The sequence below is a fragment of the Monopterus albus genome, unplaced genomic scaffold, assembly GCF_001952655.1.
Source record: "Monopterus albus unplaced genomic scaffold, M_albus_1.0 scaffold93.1, whole genome shotgun sequence".
Taxonomy (NCBI): Eukaryota; Metazoa; Chordata; class Actinopteri; order Synbranchiformes; family Synbranchidae; genus Monopterus; species Monopterus albus.
In genome coordinates, this window is record NW_018127973.1 from 439,403 (window position 1) to 460,559 (window position 21,157).

The following is a 21,157-nucleotide window of genomic DNA, read 5'->3' on the forward strand; positions in this document are numbered from 1 at the left end:
TAATGTCTTTTGGGACACTTTGGAACACTAAACTGAGGTTGTGACTGACTGTGGCAGCCTTTAGCATCAGTAGGCTTTTTTTTTATTTTGGCCTTGCTAGCTAGAGTATTTGTTATGTAAAAATAAAGAGAGAGAGAGAGAGAGAGAGAGAGTGCCGTAGGATGGCGACAGTTGTGTGGTGGGTTGATCAGTCGTCTCCCAACCAGAAGGTTGAAGGTTCGAATCTCGGTGCCAGCAGTCCACGTGTCGAAGTGTCCTTGGGCAAGACACTGAACCCCCCCATTGCCCCCGATGGTTAGAGCCATTGGTTGAGGTGGCGCTGCAGATGGCTGCCATCGGTTCTGTACCGGAAACAAATTCCTTGTGTGTAACATACTTGGCCAATAAAAGTGATTATCCTTATCCTAATCCATATCCTTGTAGACCAACCTGCAAGTTAGCATCTTCCTGATTCCCTTGACAAAAACCAATGGAGTTTTTCATAGGCTTTTGGATTATTGCAGAAAACAAACTGTGACAAACAACGGTTTATGACACTTACATGTTTTTGTCACAAGTGAACACCACTTTTATGATTTTTGAAGCCCAAATACGATCAGTAGAGGTAAAAAGCTATTATTAGGGTATAAACAAACTACACCATGGTCCCATGACTTCAACATCATAGCCATGGCTTCCAACTTGTAAATTACTTTAGTGCGCTTAGCTCTTTTTCAAGATTGTTTCCTCTTAGTATGACCTGGTCTGGCTGATCATGGCTGTGCCATTTAGTTAGAATAGTTTGCAGATTCACAAGTTTAAACATAACGAGGCTGGAAAGGTGGATTAGTAAGCAGATGAGGCATGATGACGATTAATATACCAGACATTTATTTATTTTGTTGAACAAAGTGTGAAAATATATTGGCCTTGTGTTAGCCACAGACATTGTTTCAGGTGTTTAACCTAAAACTACAAAATGTGACATTGACATTCTGAAATTTCTTTTTTTGGTGGCTTAGAAAAGCTTTTATTAAATTTGAATTCAGAATCTTTCATGGGAGTATCAGTTAAAGAACAAAACTTAATTTTCAGCGATTTCAAGCAGAAATGTATTTTACAATGGATACTGAGCCAAACTAGTGCTAGCTTGGCAATCACCACCATCTTCTCGTTTTGTTCTGTGTTTCTGACCAATCATGCTTCTGAAAAGTTTAAACAGCATTTTACTAACTTGAAATGGTGATTATTGTCTTATGGTGTGTGCATGATTCCTAACAAAAGATGTTATTTTTGTGCCAGTGTGGGGGCAGGCCGCACAGGCTGCTACATCGTGCTGGATGTAATGTTGGACATGGCCGAGTGTGAAGGCGTGGTGGATATCTACAACTGTGTCAAAACCCTCTGCTCTCGACGCATCAACATGATTCAGACAGAGGTCAGGTCAACTGCATAGCCAGGAAGCCACTTCACATTCAAACTAAGTTTGGTTAGGTTACACCACTGGATATAATATCCCAGCTGCTCTCCTCTACTGGAGAACCTCTGAACACTTAGGTTTTGTAAACATTTGTTTTTCCCTCATGTTGTTTGGAAAATCAAAGAGTGAGGGGGGGGTTGGGGGGGTGTACTGTATTATCATACTCCCCCTCTGGGATTTATGTATAGGTCACTGCAGTAATTTTAGAGAAAAGGCTCAGTGTGCTGTGTAGGCACGTGCTCTTTAGATGTGAAGAAAATTTACATATTGAGCCCTTATTATGTAAATCTAACATTGACTTAGCTGTTTATTACATTTGTAGTTATTTGCAACAGTGGCACTCTATTTAAATGCATGTGGTATGTGTTTGTTTACTTAGAAATATCTATTCTCCATCAGCTTTGATACACCACCACCATTATTGTAAATGGTTAATTCAGAACAAGGCAGGTTATGAAGGATCTCTGCATGCCGTTCTACACTTTATTTGTTTTATTTACATCTACATACTGTATGTTCATAACCTGTCTGTATAACATAACCTGTCCTGCGCACATAACCAGTGCTCATTTACCTGTTGTCCTTTCAGGAGCAGTATATCTTTATCCATGATGCCATTCTGGAGGCCTGTCTCTGTGGAGAGACGGCCATCCTGGTGAACGAGTTTGCCGTCACTTACAAGGAAATGCTGCGAGTGGACTCCCAGAGTAATTCCTCCCAACTACGGGAAGAGTTCCAGGTCAGTCTTGTGCTGGATGGTAGAGCAGCAGGACCTTGATCGGTACAGTACAGTTTCATTTTGTTGAAATGTTTGTTTATTAAAATATGAAGCATGCAGATTCATATTTTTAATTACACAGCCCACACACAATGATTTGCATTTATAATGCAGTTTTTTAAAATACCATGTACAAAATGTCTTCAGCTAATGGAAATTACTGTCACTTCTAACTCTACAGTTAACTTTAAGTGCCAACAATAATAATAGTGCTGCTCTTCATATTACTACATGTACTATAGTGCTACTACAAATGCTACTAGCGTACTACAATTAATACCATGAATAAAAGGCACAGATGTGTCGTCCATGTAGTCACACATTTTAATACTAGTGCTACTAATTTTACCATTTCTGCCACTAATATAATGATATAATAATATTAGTAAATGTCACAGTTTTAAATCGATTGGCTTTAATGTAAAAGTGATACAGTCACAGCTAGAGCTAACCACATTGTTGATCCATTGTATACAAATTGGAGAGTATTGTATTTGCATATACAGTATGTACATATGTATATTCTGTTGTGCACTTTATTCTGTATTTGCTCAGTTAAGTTAAAACAGTCTGTTTGATATTCATACGGTTGCATAAACAACAGATGATTACACAGACATTTTAAAATAAACAAGGTGCAGAAAACAGAATATACAAATGGATAGACGTGCGCGCGTGTCTCATATATACATCCATAAGTGTGTGCATAGGATAATGTTGGTCTCCTTTCACTTTTGATGCTGTGTGACTGTTGTTGAAAACCTCTGCCTGGTTTGTAGGAATGTGTTCTCCGAACTTTTTATTAGGTGTTGATTAGAACAGAGGACAGCCAGCTGTGTTCCCACATCCTCTACCTGCTTCATTCACCTCCCTCTTCTGCAGTGCTCAGCCAACAGCCACATTGATTCCCAGTTTAGCATTTCAAAGTGAAACTGAAAAAGGCTCATGCTCTTCCTTAAATTTTGTACTGTTTCATCATTAAACACGACATGGAAATTGTGATTGGTGTGTTGCTTTAGATAAAGGGAATGGTCCTGTAGGCGGTACAGTACGACACTTTGATTATAAATTGTTAATAAAGGAAAACGTTACATATCTCACTTTGATCTTGTAAAGGTATCCGTCAGATGCTATTGTTGAAAGCGTCTCCACCTGCCAGTGAACTCTGTTTGCCTTTTACTCTGTCATCCTGCAGACAGCAAACAGCCAACTGGTAGTACTGAAATCAGCACGTCACACATCTATTATTGATGCGGTGTATTAATGATCCAAGTATTTTTTCTAATGCAATTATGGTAAAATGAACTGAGAGTTCATCAAAGAAAATGTATGTAATATTTCCTTTTGGGTTTTTTAAATTTATTACATCTTTTCTTAAGCTGTTGGCCTAATTTATTCCTTATTCTTTTAAATCAGTTTGTCAACATTGTGTTCCTGGTATTAAGGATTCCTTCAATTAACACTATTGGATTGCAGGCATTCTCTGCATCCCAGTCCTCCTTCCATTTGTCTGATCCCCTCATTTTATTTCCTCCCCTTCCTTGCACCTTTGACTCCTTTTCTGTGTCTCACCACAGATGCCTCACATCTTTTAAACGCTCTTTTCAAATTTCATTTTATCGTCCCCTTACTCCCATTTGCAGACACTCAATTCTGTAACTCCTCACCTGGATGTGGAAGAGTGCAGTATTGCTCTGTTGCCCAGAAACCGGGAGAAGAACCGCAGCATGGATGTTCTGCCGCCTGATCGCGCCCTAGCATTCCTGGTTACGACAGAAGGGGAGAGCAACAATTACATCAATGCTGCTCTCGCTGACAGCTTCCACCGGCAAGCCGCTTTCATTGTGACCCCTCACCCTCTGCCTGGGACTACAGCAGACTTTTGGAGGCTGGTCTTTGACTATGGTTGCACAGCCGTGGTCATGCTCAACCAACTCAACCAGTCAAACTCTGCTTGGGTAAGGTCAAAGTGCTGTGTACTGTTTTATTGCTGTCGATTGTTGACTTTATGAAGTATTTGAGTTCAGTCGCACAGGAGCTGAAGTTTTTAGTTCAAGGTTATCTGAACTTTACTTTAGGCTTTTTGACATACCCTGCCTTACATGTTCCTCTATCTTTCTTTGCTTGAGATTAGTTCCTTCATGCCATTTTGTTGGGTTTTGATCCCTGACCACATTGATCTAAAAGCATGTCTAGATAACATCCGCCCCAGTTTCTCCTTCCCCTCCTCAAGTTACATCTCTGGAGAATTGGCTTGCATTACTCTCAAGCCACATCTCAGGGTGCTTTTTGTTGCTGTCCCACTTTTTCTCATGAGCATATGCCTCTGTGGCTGCAATCAACCCTGTTCTTTCATTAAGACAGCAATAATAATGAGTGGAAACATAACACAAGGCTTAAGTTCTAGATTCAATTAAAAGATAATAAAACATTAAGAACAAATTATTTAAAAAAATGTCACAAATACATTTTTAAGTGGAGATTTAAAGGTGTTAAAGTCTTTGTTATCCTTAGCCCTTGAGCTGTTCTTTGTGGTTGGAACACTGACAGTAGAGCTTTAGCTGGTAAACAAGGACTTAAGGTCTCTACCATATAATTAGGTGCCATAGTGCGAAGGCTTCAAAAATCAGCAATAGATCTGTAAATCAATACTAAAATGAAAATATAATCATAACTCAGATGTTTTTCTAAGAGTCTGGGGCTAACTGTTGAACACAGTGAGCTATCCTGCAGTTTTCTGATTAAGACAGAAGAACAGATCGTTACATTAAGCAAGTGTGGATGAAATGAAAGCATGTACAATAGTGCTAGTGCCATTAAAATCAAGAAATGATTTAATTCTCAAACCATTTCTCAGGTGTGAGAAACAGGGCTTAAGACAACATTAGTAATATGGGAATCCAGATTAAGTCTCAGATTTTCTTTTAGCAGGGACAACACATTCTATTAAAGATACAAAAGCTGGGACATCTTGACTACAGATGTGTTGAGCCACTAATTAATATCTCCCTTTGTGCTGGAGTTAAGGAGGACTAGCAGACATCCAGTCCTTAATGGCAGATAAACAGTTGTGCAGAGATGACTGTTGCTGAATAATTCAGTAATGTTGGGACAGGTACAACTGGGTATTATCTGTGCGGTAATGGGAAAGAAATAAGAAATGTCATACTATCTAATAAGGTAGCATGAGAAAAGCATGAAAAGAAAGAATGAGACTGGACCAAAAATGGATCCTTGTGGGACACCATAAAGGGACACTGCCTGCAGGAAAGAAAATACATTGACAGAAGAAAATTTGCATTAGACAAACAGTATAAATCATGGACACTCCTGATACCTTAACCACTGAATAAGATCAATTTTAATTCATTATGTCAGATGCTGCATTGCGATCAGGAATACCAGTGCAGAGCATTAGCTAACATAAGTCTTCATCAGTATATCATTAGCAACTATTTCAAGGACAATTTGAAATACTAATGTGTATCCCAGAAATCAATTGTAAAAGTCCAAATGCACTGGGGGTAATGTTATACAGAATCTAGATTTGGAGTTTTAGGCATAAATGCAACATTTACAAGCTTAGCATGAGTGACAGTGTAAATATTAAACGTGGGAAAATATATATTATATTGTGTTGTATCACAGTCTTGGGAAGCAGGTGTTTATTGTAAATTATGAATCTTTTTTAAATGTTTACCTTAGATTGTTGTAAAGTCAGTCCTTAACAGTTTTTCAGTGTTTCATGGAAAATGCTCAGCTGGTTACTATGAGTGTAAGGAGTCGGCAGTGCTGGTGCTGAAGAGTTCATTATTCAGTCTTCTAAGTTGCCTGTAAAGATAAGATGTCACATCATTTTAAAAAGCCTTAAATTAATTAACTCACCAAAGAGAGAGATTGTTATCTGTGTGGTGTGTCAAGCTTTGTGAAGTTGAAGAAATTGTGGGTCATCGGTAGTGGAGGACAGAAAACGATTGGATTGCTACCTGGCACCTGAGAGTATGCTACCAAAAGACATGTTTTCAAAATCAGTAAACCACTAACATGACCTTTAAAGGCCTGGACGGGCTTTGTAACTGTGGATCAGTGTCAATTAATCTTTAATCATTTTGTGTGAGATACTCATTCACTCACTGTATAAAGTTAGTGCTTTTCTGAATGCTATGTTGTAACACCACGTGTAGTCTTGTAACTAAAAAAAATGTAGCTACCCCTTTTCAATCCCACTTTTCATCCACCCTGTTCTTCATCTTGTTTCTTGCAGTTCATTGCAGTCCTTTTTGGTCGTGCCTGAAAATTGAGTTATTGCCACTTTTAAGTTCTTCATTGCAAGATTCTGTTATAAACTCAGCAGAGTTCATTTGTGATGCTGGAGTACTCAACGCCCCTCTTGTTGCAATCTCTGAACATATATTACATCTCTCCCTCCCCGTGCTGCTTCTCTCCCCTTATTAACATCAGTGTGGCAGCAGAACACGTCCTGTTCTCTTTGTAGGTACACACTGACACCACTTTGGTCATTGCTGTTATTGTACTTGCATGTTTCTTCAACTGTTTTCTCTTTTTTTATTAACACTATATGCGTGCAGACCCACCCACTGCTTAGGCGCACACACCCTTATATTTTATGAACAGTTATCTCTTCTCTAATAATCCAGCATTTTAAGAGCAAAGGCAGTTTTTTGGCCACAGTTCCCGAAAAATGCAAAGGTTGAGTATGTTCCACATTTTTGTTACTGATAAAACAATCTCCCTTCTCTCTATGACCTCACCTCTGTCTGTAGCCGTGTGTTCAGTACTGGCCAGAGCCTGGTTTACAGCAGTACGGGCCCATGGAAGTGGAGTTTCTGTCTATGTCAGCAGACGAGGATGTCATTACTCGTCTGTTTCGGGTCAAGAACGTCACACGGGTGAGTCATTATGGTTCCAAAAAATGCCTTCACAGGATATGGTGTTCCATTAGGTATTTCATAAATGATAACTTGAACCTCATTAGAAATGCATTAGCTGTAGTCCTTACTGGAAATTCAGATGTGACATTTTACCTACTGTACATTTAGGGCTTCCACCTGTAATGGGCATCCAAAAAGCAGACACACATCCTCAAATTCAGTGCCGCAGGCTTGGCTGTTCAAATATTGTGTCTGAGACCTTCACAGGATGATTTACAATTCCATACAACTTCTCATACAGTGTGTGCTCAAGCTTCACTTGATTCTGGATTTGTTCTTCTACATTGCTATCTGTCTATATTGCTCTCTTATGCAGACACAATTGCACTTCACTAGTGTACTGTATGCCTCATGGGACGGTGGAGGTTGTCAAATAAATACACTCCAAAATAAATACACCCTAAAATATATCCTGGAGCTTTGTACTGAGCACACTGGCATTCGTAATAAAACTTATTCATAGTCTGTATTATACATGCTACACAGGACATTGTTTTGATATTCAGCAGTTCATAAAACCAAACCAGAGCCACTACTGTTTCCATAAGGCGTTCCAACAAAAGTTATGCATATTATAAGAACTTTCTTATGATGGAAAACATGCAAGAGAAGCCCATTGACATGCATGGAATAAAGGTCAGCCTCTCCCTTTTTCAATTTCTTCTTGTCATTACCTAGATAGACGTCTTCCCTCTGTTAGGTGGCTGTTGGCATACTAAAGAGGGGGACTTTCATTATTATAATGCATGCCATATTTTCATTTGCAGGGTACCCTTTTCGAGCAGCAAAGCAGATTTCCTTCTGACTTGTTCATAAACTATGTCACAGAAAAGTAGAGAATTAGGCAGAATGCATGAAATAGGCAAAAAAAAAAAAAAATTTAAAAATCACTGACAGTTCTGTCATGGTAGAAGAGGGGAGCACAGGGGATATCAGTGTGATCAACTTAACTTAAAAAACTACTCTGTCTCCAAGTGTGTGCCTATGTATGAATCAGTCATTTTGACTTCACACAAATCACAATCTGTGTTGACTCTGTGTGTGTGCAGGTGTGTTTTTATGCCTGGGAATTTGCATAAGCACAGGCACGCATTCTGCTCAGGATCACGGTCAACCAATTACTGAAGAAATATGTATGCAAGGCCATTATAAGCAGCACAATAGGCAGTGCCAGGAACTTCCTTTCATGATTGGCATTCTCACCTTATTCACCTTATCTGTTGACTGCCCTTGTCAGTCCCCTCTCTACTTATGGCACCTTTTTTTTTTTTTTTTTATCAGTACCCACCACTGCCAAGGAGAGGGCAACTTAAAACAGCATGAGAGGAATCAAATCACACAAAAATAACACACACCTCTCTCTCTTTGTGCCTCTCTAAGTGCATTAGTGTGTATTCGTTCTATGTGTGACAATGATATACAAGGGTAGGGAGTAAAAGTCAAAGGAAGTGCATTGTAAGCATATGTGTGTGAGAGTAGAGGAGCAGTACAAAAACAGTACATTGTGTAAATCCCACCTCCACTAAGGTAATTCCTCCATGTATCGTTGGTGTGTTTGCCAGCCCAATTTGCATGACTTACAGTTCTCCTCTGGTCCTTAAGTATTAGGTGATATTCTACAGAACAAGGTTATGAACACACAGGGACCTCTCACACACCAAACTTGGGTCCCACTTTACACCTGCAGACCCATATATCTCAAAGTCAGTCTGCTGAATGAGCACAGCTGAAAGTGCCAGCGCACACCCTGGGGAGCACTCAAACACGAGCGTTAACTGGCACACACAGAAATACGGAAACAACCAGAAAATGAAGACAACACAGACACATGAGAGCAGGTTAATGTACACAGGTGTACGCACCACACAGCGCAGGCCGTGCTTTATCTTTTCTGTTGCATTTGTAGCTCCAAGAGGGCCAGTTGGTGGTGTGTCAGTTCCAGTTCCTGCGTTGGTCAGCGTACCGTGACGTGGCCGACTCCAAAAAGGCTTTCCTCAACCTGCTGGCTCAAGTGCACAAGTGGCAAAGAGAGTGTGGAGAAGGACGCACTGTTGTCCACTGCCTGTGAGTAATCTTTTAGCAGCATGCATTGTGTGCTGGAAATTACAACACAAAGCAGAAACACATTCAGTTGCTCTCTGAAAAGGTCTCAAACAGCAAGTTACTGCCGTCAAAGACTGACATTTAAAAGTACATTGAAAGCCAGAAGCTTATTCGCAGAGGGGTGCATCATTAAAATGGCTGTTAAATGGTAAATTGATAAATTACGACCACATCTGAGTGAAGACGAGAGATGGAGACTGTCTTGCCTCTGTGGTGTTTGGTGCAATGTGATGCAGTGCAAAGTATTTTTCCATTGTGATATTCTGTAATGTAGAAAATCAAATTGTGGGGTAATGTGCTGCGCTGCGGTGTAGTGCAGAATGTGCTGTTCTATGCTACTCTGTTGTCCTAAGCCCCCAGAGCGCACACCCGCTGATGAATATGGATGAGGCGTCCAGCTCATTGCCAACCCGTCACACGTTCATCCTCACCGCCCCCATCCAAAAGCACATCACTCAGCGCTGTCACACAGTGTTACCCACGACAACCAGGAAAGAGATTATGGAGATCAAATCAATTATGGCTTAATACAGAATGTGATGGTTCTCACTACAGTAAATCCAGAACTGCCACAGTGCTGATGACGATTGATTACCTTAATATTACTTGTATACGCTGCAGAGGCTTCCATACCCACCGTCACTGAGGTTGTCTCAGGAGAGAGGAAGTGGATTGTTGTCCAGTAGTTCATTTATATTGCCTTTCATTTATGATGACCGGGACAATATTTCTGAAGAATTGCAATACAGTACTCTTATTTCTACATTTTCTGTTTTTTTGCAGCTTTTCTTGTGTTGCTATTTTTGTATCATAGTATTATGTACACATGTTGTGTGAACTACAGTATATCAAATGCCTGTTTGTCATGAAGTAGTATGAACACTAAAACTGGGTTATCAGATTACACATATTATGCCCTCCTTATATTGTATTATTGTCTTCCAGAGCCCATTTAAACATATTACAAGGCTTATTTTTACTGGAAAAGGAGATACATTTGTGTATATTGCTATTGTTACATGCCTACTGCACAGGCAATATGATAGGCTTTCAGTCTATGAAAACTGGTCCTAAACCTTAACTGCGTCTAGTATAGCTCACTTAAAACATAAACGCAATTTCACATAATGGATCAATTATCCTAAGAGTCACTCTGCTCTGTAATGCTGTAATCACTGTGTAAATGCTAAATGTGAGCATCAGCATGCTAACATGCTCACAATGAAAATGCTAGAATGCTGTTTAGCAGGTATAATGTTTACTGTGTTCACAATCTTAGTTTAGCATGTTGACTATGTAATAGTCAACTGAGGTGCAATACTCAAATCCTGGGATAAAATGCATGGTTAATATGCACATATGTAAATTCTGTTCTTGATTATTCAAATACTTGATTCTGTCTATTTTTGAGTACTTGGAATTTATTTATTGGGATGTGTGTGTGGTGCTTGTTCTCGTGGTGTTATGCTGTCTGTTCTCTATTGCTGATTGAGGTACTGAAATTTGTTTATCAAGATATGTGTGTGGTGTTTGTTTCTCATGGTGTTTGTTCGCCATTGATGCTGAAACACTGAAATTTCCCCATTGAGAAATCAGTAAAATACCTACCTACGTACCTACCTGCCTGCTTAAAAAAAGGATATCTTTGCCAGATTTTTTGACGACCAATTCAGAAGTTTATACCGGCTACGTTTTAAATGCTTGGAACCAAGTGGTGAACCGACCAATCAGCATTGCCACCCCTACAGCCACATATAAATACACAAATAGAGAATTAAATTATTTAAAAAAACACATTTTTGACTTATAAATGAGCATCTGTCTGAGATGATTGTTGAAATAACACATCTTCTCCTCTACAGTAATGGCGGTGGTCGCAGTGGGACTTTCTGCGCTTGCAACATTCTCCTTGAAATGATCCAGTACCAGAATATGGTGGACATCTTCTATGCTGTCAAAACATTACGGAACTGTAAACCTAACATGGTGGAGTCACTGGTAAGAGAGCCTGTAACTTAATACAACAAAGCATTTAAAGTGGAAAGAATATGTCTAGAATTATCCTCATGCTTTTACTTTTTCATTTAAGAATTTGTTATTTTTCCCCAGGACCAGTACCGATTCTGCTATGACCTCGTCCTGGAGTACTTGGATTGCTTTGAAGGGAGATAGCAACTAAATGTTTTCCACAGTGGCAGCATCCCACGTGCTGTGATCCAGTGACCCCCTTTCTAGCTTAATGTTCGGACATGTGGCATTGAAAGAACTACAAAGGAAGAAGAGGAACAAAACCTGATTAACTTTTAACCTTTAATGTACAGCTGTGATTTCCTCCTCGTTGGTGATGTTTATCTCTTTTGATATTTTTGTGCTTTTCTTGGTCCTCTTTGCCTATTGGACTTGTGCTAAGGGTCTCTGTAGCAGCAACACAATACTCTGAGCTACAGAATGGACCTGTTTATCATGAAGAAGGGTCGATCTTGGTTGTGTTTCATCATTTTATTCAGGGAGGGGGCTGGATGAACTTCCAGAATTAGAGCAGGATTATCTATATGTGGAACCATTTTCTTCTCTCTAAGAGCTACACAGCAGTCCACTGTGGTTGTGGCATGACTTATCTACCATACCATAAACTGCCTTATTCTCTGATGTAGGAACAGATTTATTCAGATCCCTGAATAAATTTTAAAGATCGTTATACTGGTGAATAAACAGCAACAAGTGATTTTAAGAAGAGGCTTAAAGCATCAGGATCGACCAGCCCAGTTCTCAACAGTACTGATGCAGAAACTGTACAGTAGTGCAATGTGTTGTGTTTGTTTGTGCTGGATTACCATGCGTGCTATAGGTGGACACTTCCAGGGACCACAGCACCGGACCTGGTGCCACTACAGGAGATTCCTGTTTCATTACAGTCACAGTGCCAATCCCAATGATTGACTTGAAACCTGTCTTTCCTTTGTTCTACTGTACTGCTTTGTCTTGATATATGCCTACAAACATACAGTATGTATAGCATCAGCTAATGTTCTTGCTCCAAAGTGATTGTTTGTATCCTATACCCAGCAGGAAAGTAAAAGGAGCAGGGAAATCTGTTCAGGTGTGTTCATATAATCATGGAAAAACAGCTTTTGCGTACTCCTCATTATTTTGTAGGCCTATGTGATGCGCTGTGATGCCTCTGTGCAGACAGGTGGAGTGGAAATGCACTGAAAGATGATCATGACCTGTGTTGGTGCAGCTAGTCACTGCTGTGACTGCTTGTGTTTTCAAATTTCTCAAACTGCACAATAGCAGATTATTCTCATATCGAGACACAACAGATGGCCTATTTGCTTGGCGAAGTAAGAGCATGCAGATACAACTACTGAGATTGTTAAAAAAACTGTCTGTCATTGAAGTGTATCTACTGCTTGCAACTTAGCATTGTAGCTGAGGTGGTTCCATTTATTACAGTACCCCTGTGAGTTGTAGAGGGCCAAATACTGCACAGATTAATACAGAATACATAGAGCAAGACCCTTGTTTCACCGCTGTAATGTGAATAACTTTAGAAATGTACTGACATGCTATAGTGATGGTGTGAAACATGATGTTCCATTACATTACAGGTTTCAGTCTGTGACTCTTTTACTCCTTTGTTGCCTGAGGCATCTGGTTGTACTGTAAATTGTCAAAGCAAACCAAGCCAATGAAGTAGGGGGTTCATTTTGTCAATGTTATAAAATTTTAGAACATTGACAAAATGAACCCCCTACTTAATGGGGCATTAACACTGTGTAAAGGGAAATATTAGCTATTTTGCATCACCACTAAACTAAAAACAGTATTTCAAACTGTAGGAATAGTAAGAAATAGTTCTACATGGATCTGGCTGCTTAGTTATCACAGACTAGTTTCACAAAGAAAATCCATTATTTTTCACGTACTGGCCAATGCCTAGAGATCATTAGAACTGTTAACGTCCAAATCAATGGAAGCAACTTTGCCAGAGAGAAACATAATGATCTGAGAGAGCTTTGCAAAATCTACAGAAAAGACTTCACCACACTAGGCATTTTTTTCTTTGTATTTGTCCCACAATTTTTCTTTCAGAATCAAGAACATATTTATTCTGTAATCTATTATTATCCTTAAAGGAGGCCAATCAAGGTGTCACTCCCGAACCTGCCCTAATAAACAAAGAGAGACACCTTGAAGCCCATAGAAGTTGAAAAATGGCAGCTAGGTGAACTCTGCTGCTAGTTTGCAGCTCACAGTCTGGTCACACCAAAATATGTGAGGAATCTAACAATATACCAACATCACCAGACTCCCACAGCTTCACTGATAGAGCAGTTTGTTTTCTATGTGGATGCAAAATGAGGTAGCGATAGTGTATTCAGTGATCTGACAGAAAATCACATGAAGAAGTGCCTGGACACTTTTTCATGAGGATGGAAGGAATGTGTACATACAGATGTATATTATGTTATGTGAATACTATGTGAATAATATCCTATATGTTTTCCCAAAGTAAAGACGTACAGTAAGTAACCACTACATAACCACGAAGCTGAATGTGCTGTAAATCACCATTTTGTGAGTTTATTGCCAGAACGCCCAAGTGTGAATTGAGTGTTCATCCCAGCTCTTTGAGTAAAACAGATCTGTCACAGTTTGAATCCAGTCTGCCTCGCATTTCTTTCAATTTATTTCAAAATATCCTGATCCACATCTTTAATTTCACCCATTATGTTTTCCAGCAGCTGCGATCACTGTGGCATTGTGCTTTTACCATTCCAAAGCATTTTGTTATGACTGTACTCTGAGTGACGGCGACTGCACCATGGATTCCACTTGCCTGTTTCTGTATGAACCAATGGTACATGACTGCTGTGTTTGACCATTGTATTTATGAGGGAGACAGAGACAACTGATGTATTTCAGGGTAGGGAAGGGGTTTGTGCTGAAAAAATAACAGCGAATAACAATAAAAGAAGTGGGGGGGAAGGTTTGTTTTTGTCATGTTCTCATTGGATGTTCTATCAAAAATGCATATGTGTTATGACCCTGGTTGTAAAGGTTATATTACCCTGCTTGGCTTTGTCATTCCCTGTTCTCTGTGAATATGTGTGTGTGTGTGTGGGAGTGTAATTGTCTCTCAATTAATTCTCAGGTGGAGAATGTGGGGTATGATGGGAGTGAGTGGGTGTGGCTCTGTTCTCTCAGGTGGTGATTGGTCAACTAAAAGAATGTATGGTTTTCTGAATGACTTGTCAGCAGAAGCAGATAACTGACAGCCAGTGGACTTCCTGTCTAGAAGCTTTTGACCCTCCTGCGCTTTCTCATACGGATGATGTCTTTCAGCAGCTCCCTTTGCCTTGAACCACATCGACCATTTGATCTCTCTTTTAAACCCCTCACTTCATTTCTTTCTCCTTTTCATCATACCTCTCACCCATCCATTTCTGTCTTCCCCCCCCACCCTCAACTCCTCTTCCAGTACTTTAATTTCTCCCTCTCATCCTTCTCAGTCTCTTTTGCTTTGCTGCTCAGCCCAGAGTAAGGTGACTCCAGACCACAGACTTCCTCTCTCACCCTAGGCGATGCTGAATAATGCTGCAGAGATTGATTAACCTTCCAAAACAAACTGATATGGACAAACATTTGTGTTGTAAATGTAAATGTTCTTTAGATGAGATTTTTCATTTGTCATGTTAGAACTGGAACAAAAAAATTTTAGACATTTATTGTGAAATGGATAAGGAGCATTTTCATGATTGCACAGAAGCACTACCTTGTGTAATATCTGCAAGGTTTTTTTCAATTTCCCTTTTCACCTGCAGAAAGCTATTACAACATGAAATCCTTAGCGGCAAGCTCCCTCATCCTTTACTACTCATTTTGACCGGTGGTTTAAATGAGCAGATAATTGGAATCTTATCATTTAATTCTGATGGTGTAATGGCTGCTATGTGCAAGGTCACTTATCACTAAGTCAAGATCCAAGTGGGTTTTGCCTTTTCTCTCTGGGCTTCTTGTCTGACCACTGACAGGCTGGATAGATGTCGGCCTCTCCCCGGTCTCCCTGGCGAATCACTCTTATGTGGTGTTTCTATAAAATGGCAGCAAGGTCCAACAGCTAGTGATGTCAGCTGATGTAGGGAAGGAGGGCAAGATATAATTGGTGATTGCTCTAATACCACGGTTCCCAACCTGGTGTCCACGTCCCCCTAAGGAGGACTCCATAGATCACTGAGGGTGCATGAGGGATCGTCTGCTCTGATGTTGTGACATCAAAATTAGATACGCAGTTTCTCACCTGTATAAGTGTTTGTCAGCTGAGCTGGCTTAAGATACTGTACTTTGTATATAAAAGAAAATGGGAACTGGAGATGAAGACAAGATGTGGGGAGATATGTGTGCTGGTAAGCATAAAGGGATCAATAGTCAGTCCTGGGTAGAATTTGACTGGAAATGAAAAATAACATTTTATGACACCAACAACTGTGTCAAAGTTTGACAGAGATAATACAACACCTCAGTGCTGGAGAAAGCATGGACTGGTAGGGGACCACTCATATATTTTGGAACTGCAAAATAATACAGGGATATTGACAAAATATAAAAGGAGTCAGGATAATTATTAACATTGATGTTCCTCTAGAACCAGTATATTTTATACTCAGTGGAAAGTGCCTGAAGAGCTGACAACAAAGACCATATATCTCACATATTCTTTTAGTGGTGGCTAGGAAAATGATAACAAACTGAATGAAAATGACATCACCAAATAATTCATTGGACTAAAAGACTAGAACAAGTATACATGATGGAATATATGACAGCTCACCTACAAATGAAGGTGGACATTTTCTTATGAAGACTTCCGTATTGAGATATGTCTGTAAATACCTGTGACCTCTGCTCAAGGGTAACAAATCATTAAAAAAAAATAAAGTTAAAAAAATGTAAGTGCACATGTCAAACACTGGTTCACAAACCTTTATTTGTCAGAGTTGTCAGACAAAAGTTATTTCAATGCATTTACTGTTTAATTATATTAATTTTAACAATGGATCCATTAATTTTAACAATTTTGACCATTTAACAATTACATTTTCTGTTGACTATTTCAACAATGTATCCATATTATAAGCTAAATATTAACATTTATCCATTATAACTTGTTATTTCTTACTTTCAATTAATGGGGAAGGTTAGGAAGCAGTAGGACTGAAGTCAGGATATTAATGAATATACCTGAAAAGGGTTTCCATGCAGAAATTACCAATACGCCAGTTTCATCCTAATGATTTGTTTAGCCGTGCGTCTCCTGTCTCGGTAAGTTTAGTTAGCTTGTTATTGTATTGCCACGCTAAGTTTTGTTTATTATAATGTTTATCCGCCATTTTGGCATTTTTGACAACAGTTTTGTTTGATTTTTGAATCGGAAATTTTGAGAAATTGGAAAAACGGAAAGCTGTACTTACAATAAACCTCGTCAACTTGCTTTCACAGAGAGTAATGTCTGTGGAATATGATGTGTAATATGTTGCAGCCTATTTAATGTATATGCTTGTTTCAGTTGAATACAGCTATTCAGTATCATTAAGATTTATATTGTTGAAAATTATATAATGTGAAGTGCTTGTATTGTTACCTGAACTGTGTGGCCTAATTTAATTGAGCATTTTAAAATTAAACTTGGTTGTAGCAAATTATGTCAAATGTTAACAGTTGAATTAATGATGTTATGCTCTTAGTGATGTTATATAGCATAGAGACTCATGAGGAGACATGAGAAAATGGAACAGAAACTAATAATGAATCCTGTTTGTGAATGTAGGTCAGGTGTGTTATAGGAGTGAGAACCATCAAGGTCTACTTATTTCGTGATGCTCCCAGTTTCAACCCCTGGAAGCCATTGTCTGCTGGACTGCTGCAACAGGCTGAAGAGTCTGCACTGTGGTAGGATTGTGTTGTACACACCTGAACACACATACTGTACAATAAGGGTGTATCCAAACTAATCTTCATGCATCAGAGACAATTTTTTATTTTTACACTATTTTTTAGGGTTGAATATAAAAAATTGATTTCTCAATTAATTTTAGTTTTTTTTTTTTTTTTTTTTTGTTTTGTTTTTATTATCCAGTATTGAATCTTAAAATCATTAGGTCAGTCATGTTTGCTTTTCTTAGTAAACATGTTAGGCTACATCTGAGCTGAATGTTACATGTATGCAGAGGTTACTTAGCGGCTCACTTGGAGCTGCATGATGTGTAAATTGTCAAATTTGCGGAAATCAGGTTATTACAATGTGCACAAAGGTTATCAACCTTATTTAAAGTACTGTCGTGAGCTATATTAGCCACTTTCAGTCATGTTAGTCTTTTAAACTGACGCTGCAGTTTACAAGACTGGTGACTCAGGATGGTTAGCTGGCTCTGGCTTTCTTGTAGCAGATCTAGCGATCCTGCTGACGGGTGGGACAGACTGATCTGAGCTCTCTGTTTTGTTGAAGAGAGATCTCTGTCCAGGAGATGTGAGGCCATGGAAGCTGAGTGAACAGTATGTGGATTCTACTTTAGTCAGTATGTTGCTGCCGGTGAGTTAGCACTAGCTAGCAGTTGTCTTGTTAGTCTGTCATCTTGTCAACACAAACAGTGCCATTGAATCAGTTGGCAGATGTTAAGTTTCTGCCCTGTCTGTGCTCAAAGTGATCATTAATGTGGATGTCTGTATCTGCTACTGACAGGCCATAGGTAGCTGTATGGGATAGAATTTATGCTTCTAAATTATGCCTAATTATGGCATAAAAACATATTTTAGTCATTTTGCACTGACCAAGGGAAATAAATCCTAAATGTGAACCATACATAATTTTATATTCAAGGAAACAACAGCATTGAATGTGAAAAAATGCAAGTTCCCAAGAGTCACAGAATCACTGTATGCAGCACTGGTATTTATCTGATCTAAATGATTGATCATGCATTGAATTGCATTGGATCAGGAGATCAGTGCCAGTACCCAGGCCTAATTTATCCATTACCTTTAGCTAACTATTTCAACCATTTATCCATCTGTTTGAGATGACTACTTTAACAAAAGTACAGTAGTTGACATACTCTCTCGCAACAAGTACAGTTACCATAAACCGTGAATCCTGGTTGAAATATCACTACTCCGAGGAGTGTGCTCGCTTGTTACCGAATACCTACAGAGATTTGATACAGGCTTTTGAAGGTTTTAGCATTGGCAGGATGGTTTGCTTCAAATCATAGTGGTGTACATTACTAAATGTTTCTTCTTTCATGCCAAATGCTTTGCTAACAGATGCAGATAAAATCCAATATTCTCTGGGAGAATGTTGTCTCAAAAGCTTTTTGTGGATGACCTTTCTCAAACCTCAGTCAATAAGTAGAAAAAGAAGATGCATATCCATTAACATGGCATGGAATTAGTGTTTGAGGCTTTTAGAAAAAAGGAGAAGGATATGGATCTGTGTATTATACGATTTCTTAGAAACGATACAGACTTTTAAACTGCTGTTCTATTTGTATTTTTCCTATAAAATCCACAAGGTGAAATGTAAACACAAATGCACATGATTTTGTCATACCATCAACTTATGCTGGATAGTTCAGCAGACAAAGCAAGTGGCTCCTGCTTTGTGCTCAGCAGAGCGAGGACAGAGAGAAGCTGACCAGATGGCTCTAGTTCACCACATTTCCTCACTGGTTCCACTGCCACAGGTCAGTCTGACTGGAGCCCTTATCTCCGCAGCGTGCTCTCAGTTCAGTGAAAGTCATGGTTCACATGAATGAGGAGAAGGGAGGGAGCTCCCGATGGTTCCAGCCCGAATCGCTCAGGCAAAAAAAGAAGCCCGAAACAGATAACCAGAATCAGAGGACACATGAGTGACTCAGACTTCCTCTTTATCAGACTCACTTTTTTAGTTAGGAGCCCTGCAGTAGTTTGCTTCCACCACCGACACCATTCACCTTTATTTCAGAAAGGTGTGACCTTTGTCGTTTTGCAGCCTTGAATTCAGCTAGTGAATTATGCTAGTGATGGGGAAACAAAATGGTTGTCCTGAAATGGCCACTGTAAAATAATACAAGGCAGAGAGGAGCTGTGAAATTCAAAAGCAAACACCAAAGTTTGGGAAGTTGTAATTCTGAAACCTCAAGGGTTTTTTTTTTCTTCTTTAACACAAACTCCGTCTGTGCCACCCCTATCTTCATAGCACACTCTCAGGTGAAGCACAGGCTGAAGTTATTTTCCTCCAAAGATAATCTCTTGTTGTTAGAACGCCTATAGAAATGTTGAGCCTTGAGGGTCCTGGTGAAGCTTGTAGGCGATATGTCAACATGAGCCATTTCTAGGTTGTGGCATTAAGCATCTCCAAGGTGCCTTGAATTTGAGAGATGGGCTTATCAAAAGGTCAGCCCTTTGAGGGACTGACTTGGTAACTGGATTTATCCTTTGGTTAATTTAGAGCAGGAAAAACAGGGCTACAAGCGATGACTGGCATCAGTTGTACTTCATTATAATTCTTGACAAACTTCAACATGGACAGAAGTTTTTTGATTTCCTTTTAGGTTTGTGACCCAACACTGAGAATATTAGTTGGTCACTCTTTGTTTGTCTTCTTTCCCTTCATCCACCTCTCTCTCATCTTTATATTCCTCATTCTTTTTTCCCCCCTTTTCTCCTCCAGCAGTTGTTGAAATACTGTAGGTGCAGGCATGAGAGGACAGTTGTGCGACTGATAGTGCCACATTAACCTCAGGGAGAACAACAGTTGTCCTCTACTACCTCATCTCTCTTTCACACCAGACGCCTCCAAGTGCAGGATGCTGTGACCCCAGTCCTCCCCTGACATCCCTGGAGCCTTGCATCCTCTGCTTCACTCAGCCCCGTAGCTGCAACTTATCTTCCTTCTGCTATGGCTGAGAAATGCCATGTTAACTGAGAAAACCGTTTTCTGCATCCTCAATGAAAACATGGCCCACAGCACGATTCCTTCTCAACACTTTGTCTTTCACACCTACTGTAGTATCATCTTCAGTGTTCTTATTTTATTTAGCACCTCAGTTTGTGTAGGACTGTATTTGAGGCGAGACAACAAACTTAGGCAAACTCAGGCGAACACCGAACAAAAATCTATTTTTGTAAAGTGCCTAGGTTCTCGACTGATAAGCAAAGGTACAGTATGCATTACTCCAGAAGGGAGAAATCAAAGATGCAGCTAATGAATTGCAAGATGTCAGCTGCCTCAAAAACAGTATTTTTGTCTTAAAACTAGCGAGATTGATCTGTCTTCATTGACTTATAAAACAAAGAATTTTGCATTTCATTTTTTTTTGGTTTTCAGTTTTGTGTTTGTGGTGTTAGATTAGTTGTTGCTTAATAGCTCTAGCTGCTAAAAGATCTGAAGATGAATTTTGTGTATGATTCAGACCTTTTTAAAGTAATCCTCTGTTTTCTCCTGCTACCTGTAGATGTCTGTTTGCACACACAAATACAACATATTGAACAGCCCACAGCCAATTAGCTTAGCTTAGCATAAATGCTTCAAACTGTGGGAAATGGGTGTCCAAGGTAACTAAATCTGGCTTCCAGTATATTTAAAACTTACTGAGAGTTGAGTCTTCTTTGTTTGAAATGCAAAAAACCGAAGCGTAAAAATGACTCATTTTGGCATTACAGTAGCTTATATGTTGAGCTGTTTCTTAGCTGAGAGTCTTCCACTGTCTTACAATGACAAGACTTCAGGAAATCCCAGTCATATCCTCGGTCATGGCTCCTCTACCACTATCTTTGCTCCTTTGTCCTCAGAGCTGATATACAGTGGGTACGGAAAGTATTCAG

General features: G+C 39.4%; 1 protein-coding gene across 6 annotated transcripts in view; it reads left to right on the forward strand.

Annotated features, from left to right (window-relative positions):
• Positions 1-14,278, forward strand: part of ptprub (protein tyrosine phosphatase receptor type Ub) — a 163,496-nt gene extending 149,218 nt beyond the window's left edge. For 5 of the 6 annotated variants that reach the window (XM_020608389.1, XM_020608390.1, XM_020608392.1 and 2 more), the window contains 7 exons: positions 1,282-1,417; positions 2,049-2,198; positions 3,881-4,195; positions 7,022-7,147; positions 9,096-9,253; positions 11,155-11,290; positions 11,402-14,278. In XM_020608389.1, coding sequence (XP_020464045.1) covers positions 1,282-1,417; positions 2,049-2,198; positions 3,881-4,195; positions 7,022-7,147; positions 9,096-9,253; positions 11,155-11,290; positions 11,402-11,464 — 1,084 coding nt within the window. In that variant the 3' untranslated portion in view covers positions 11,465-14,278. The other variant, XM_020608395.1, reaches the window with a different exon arrangement.
• The last annotated feature ends 6,879 nt before the right edge of the window (positions 14,279-21,157 follow it).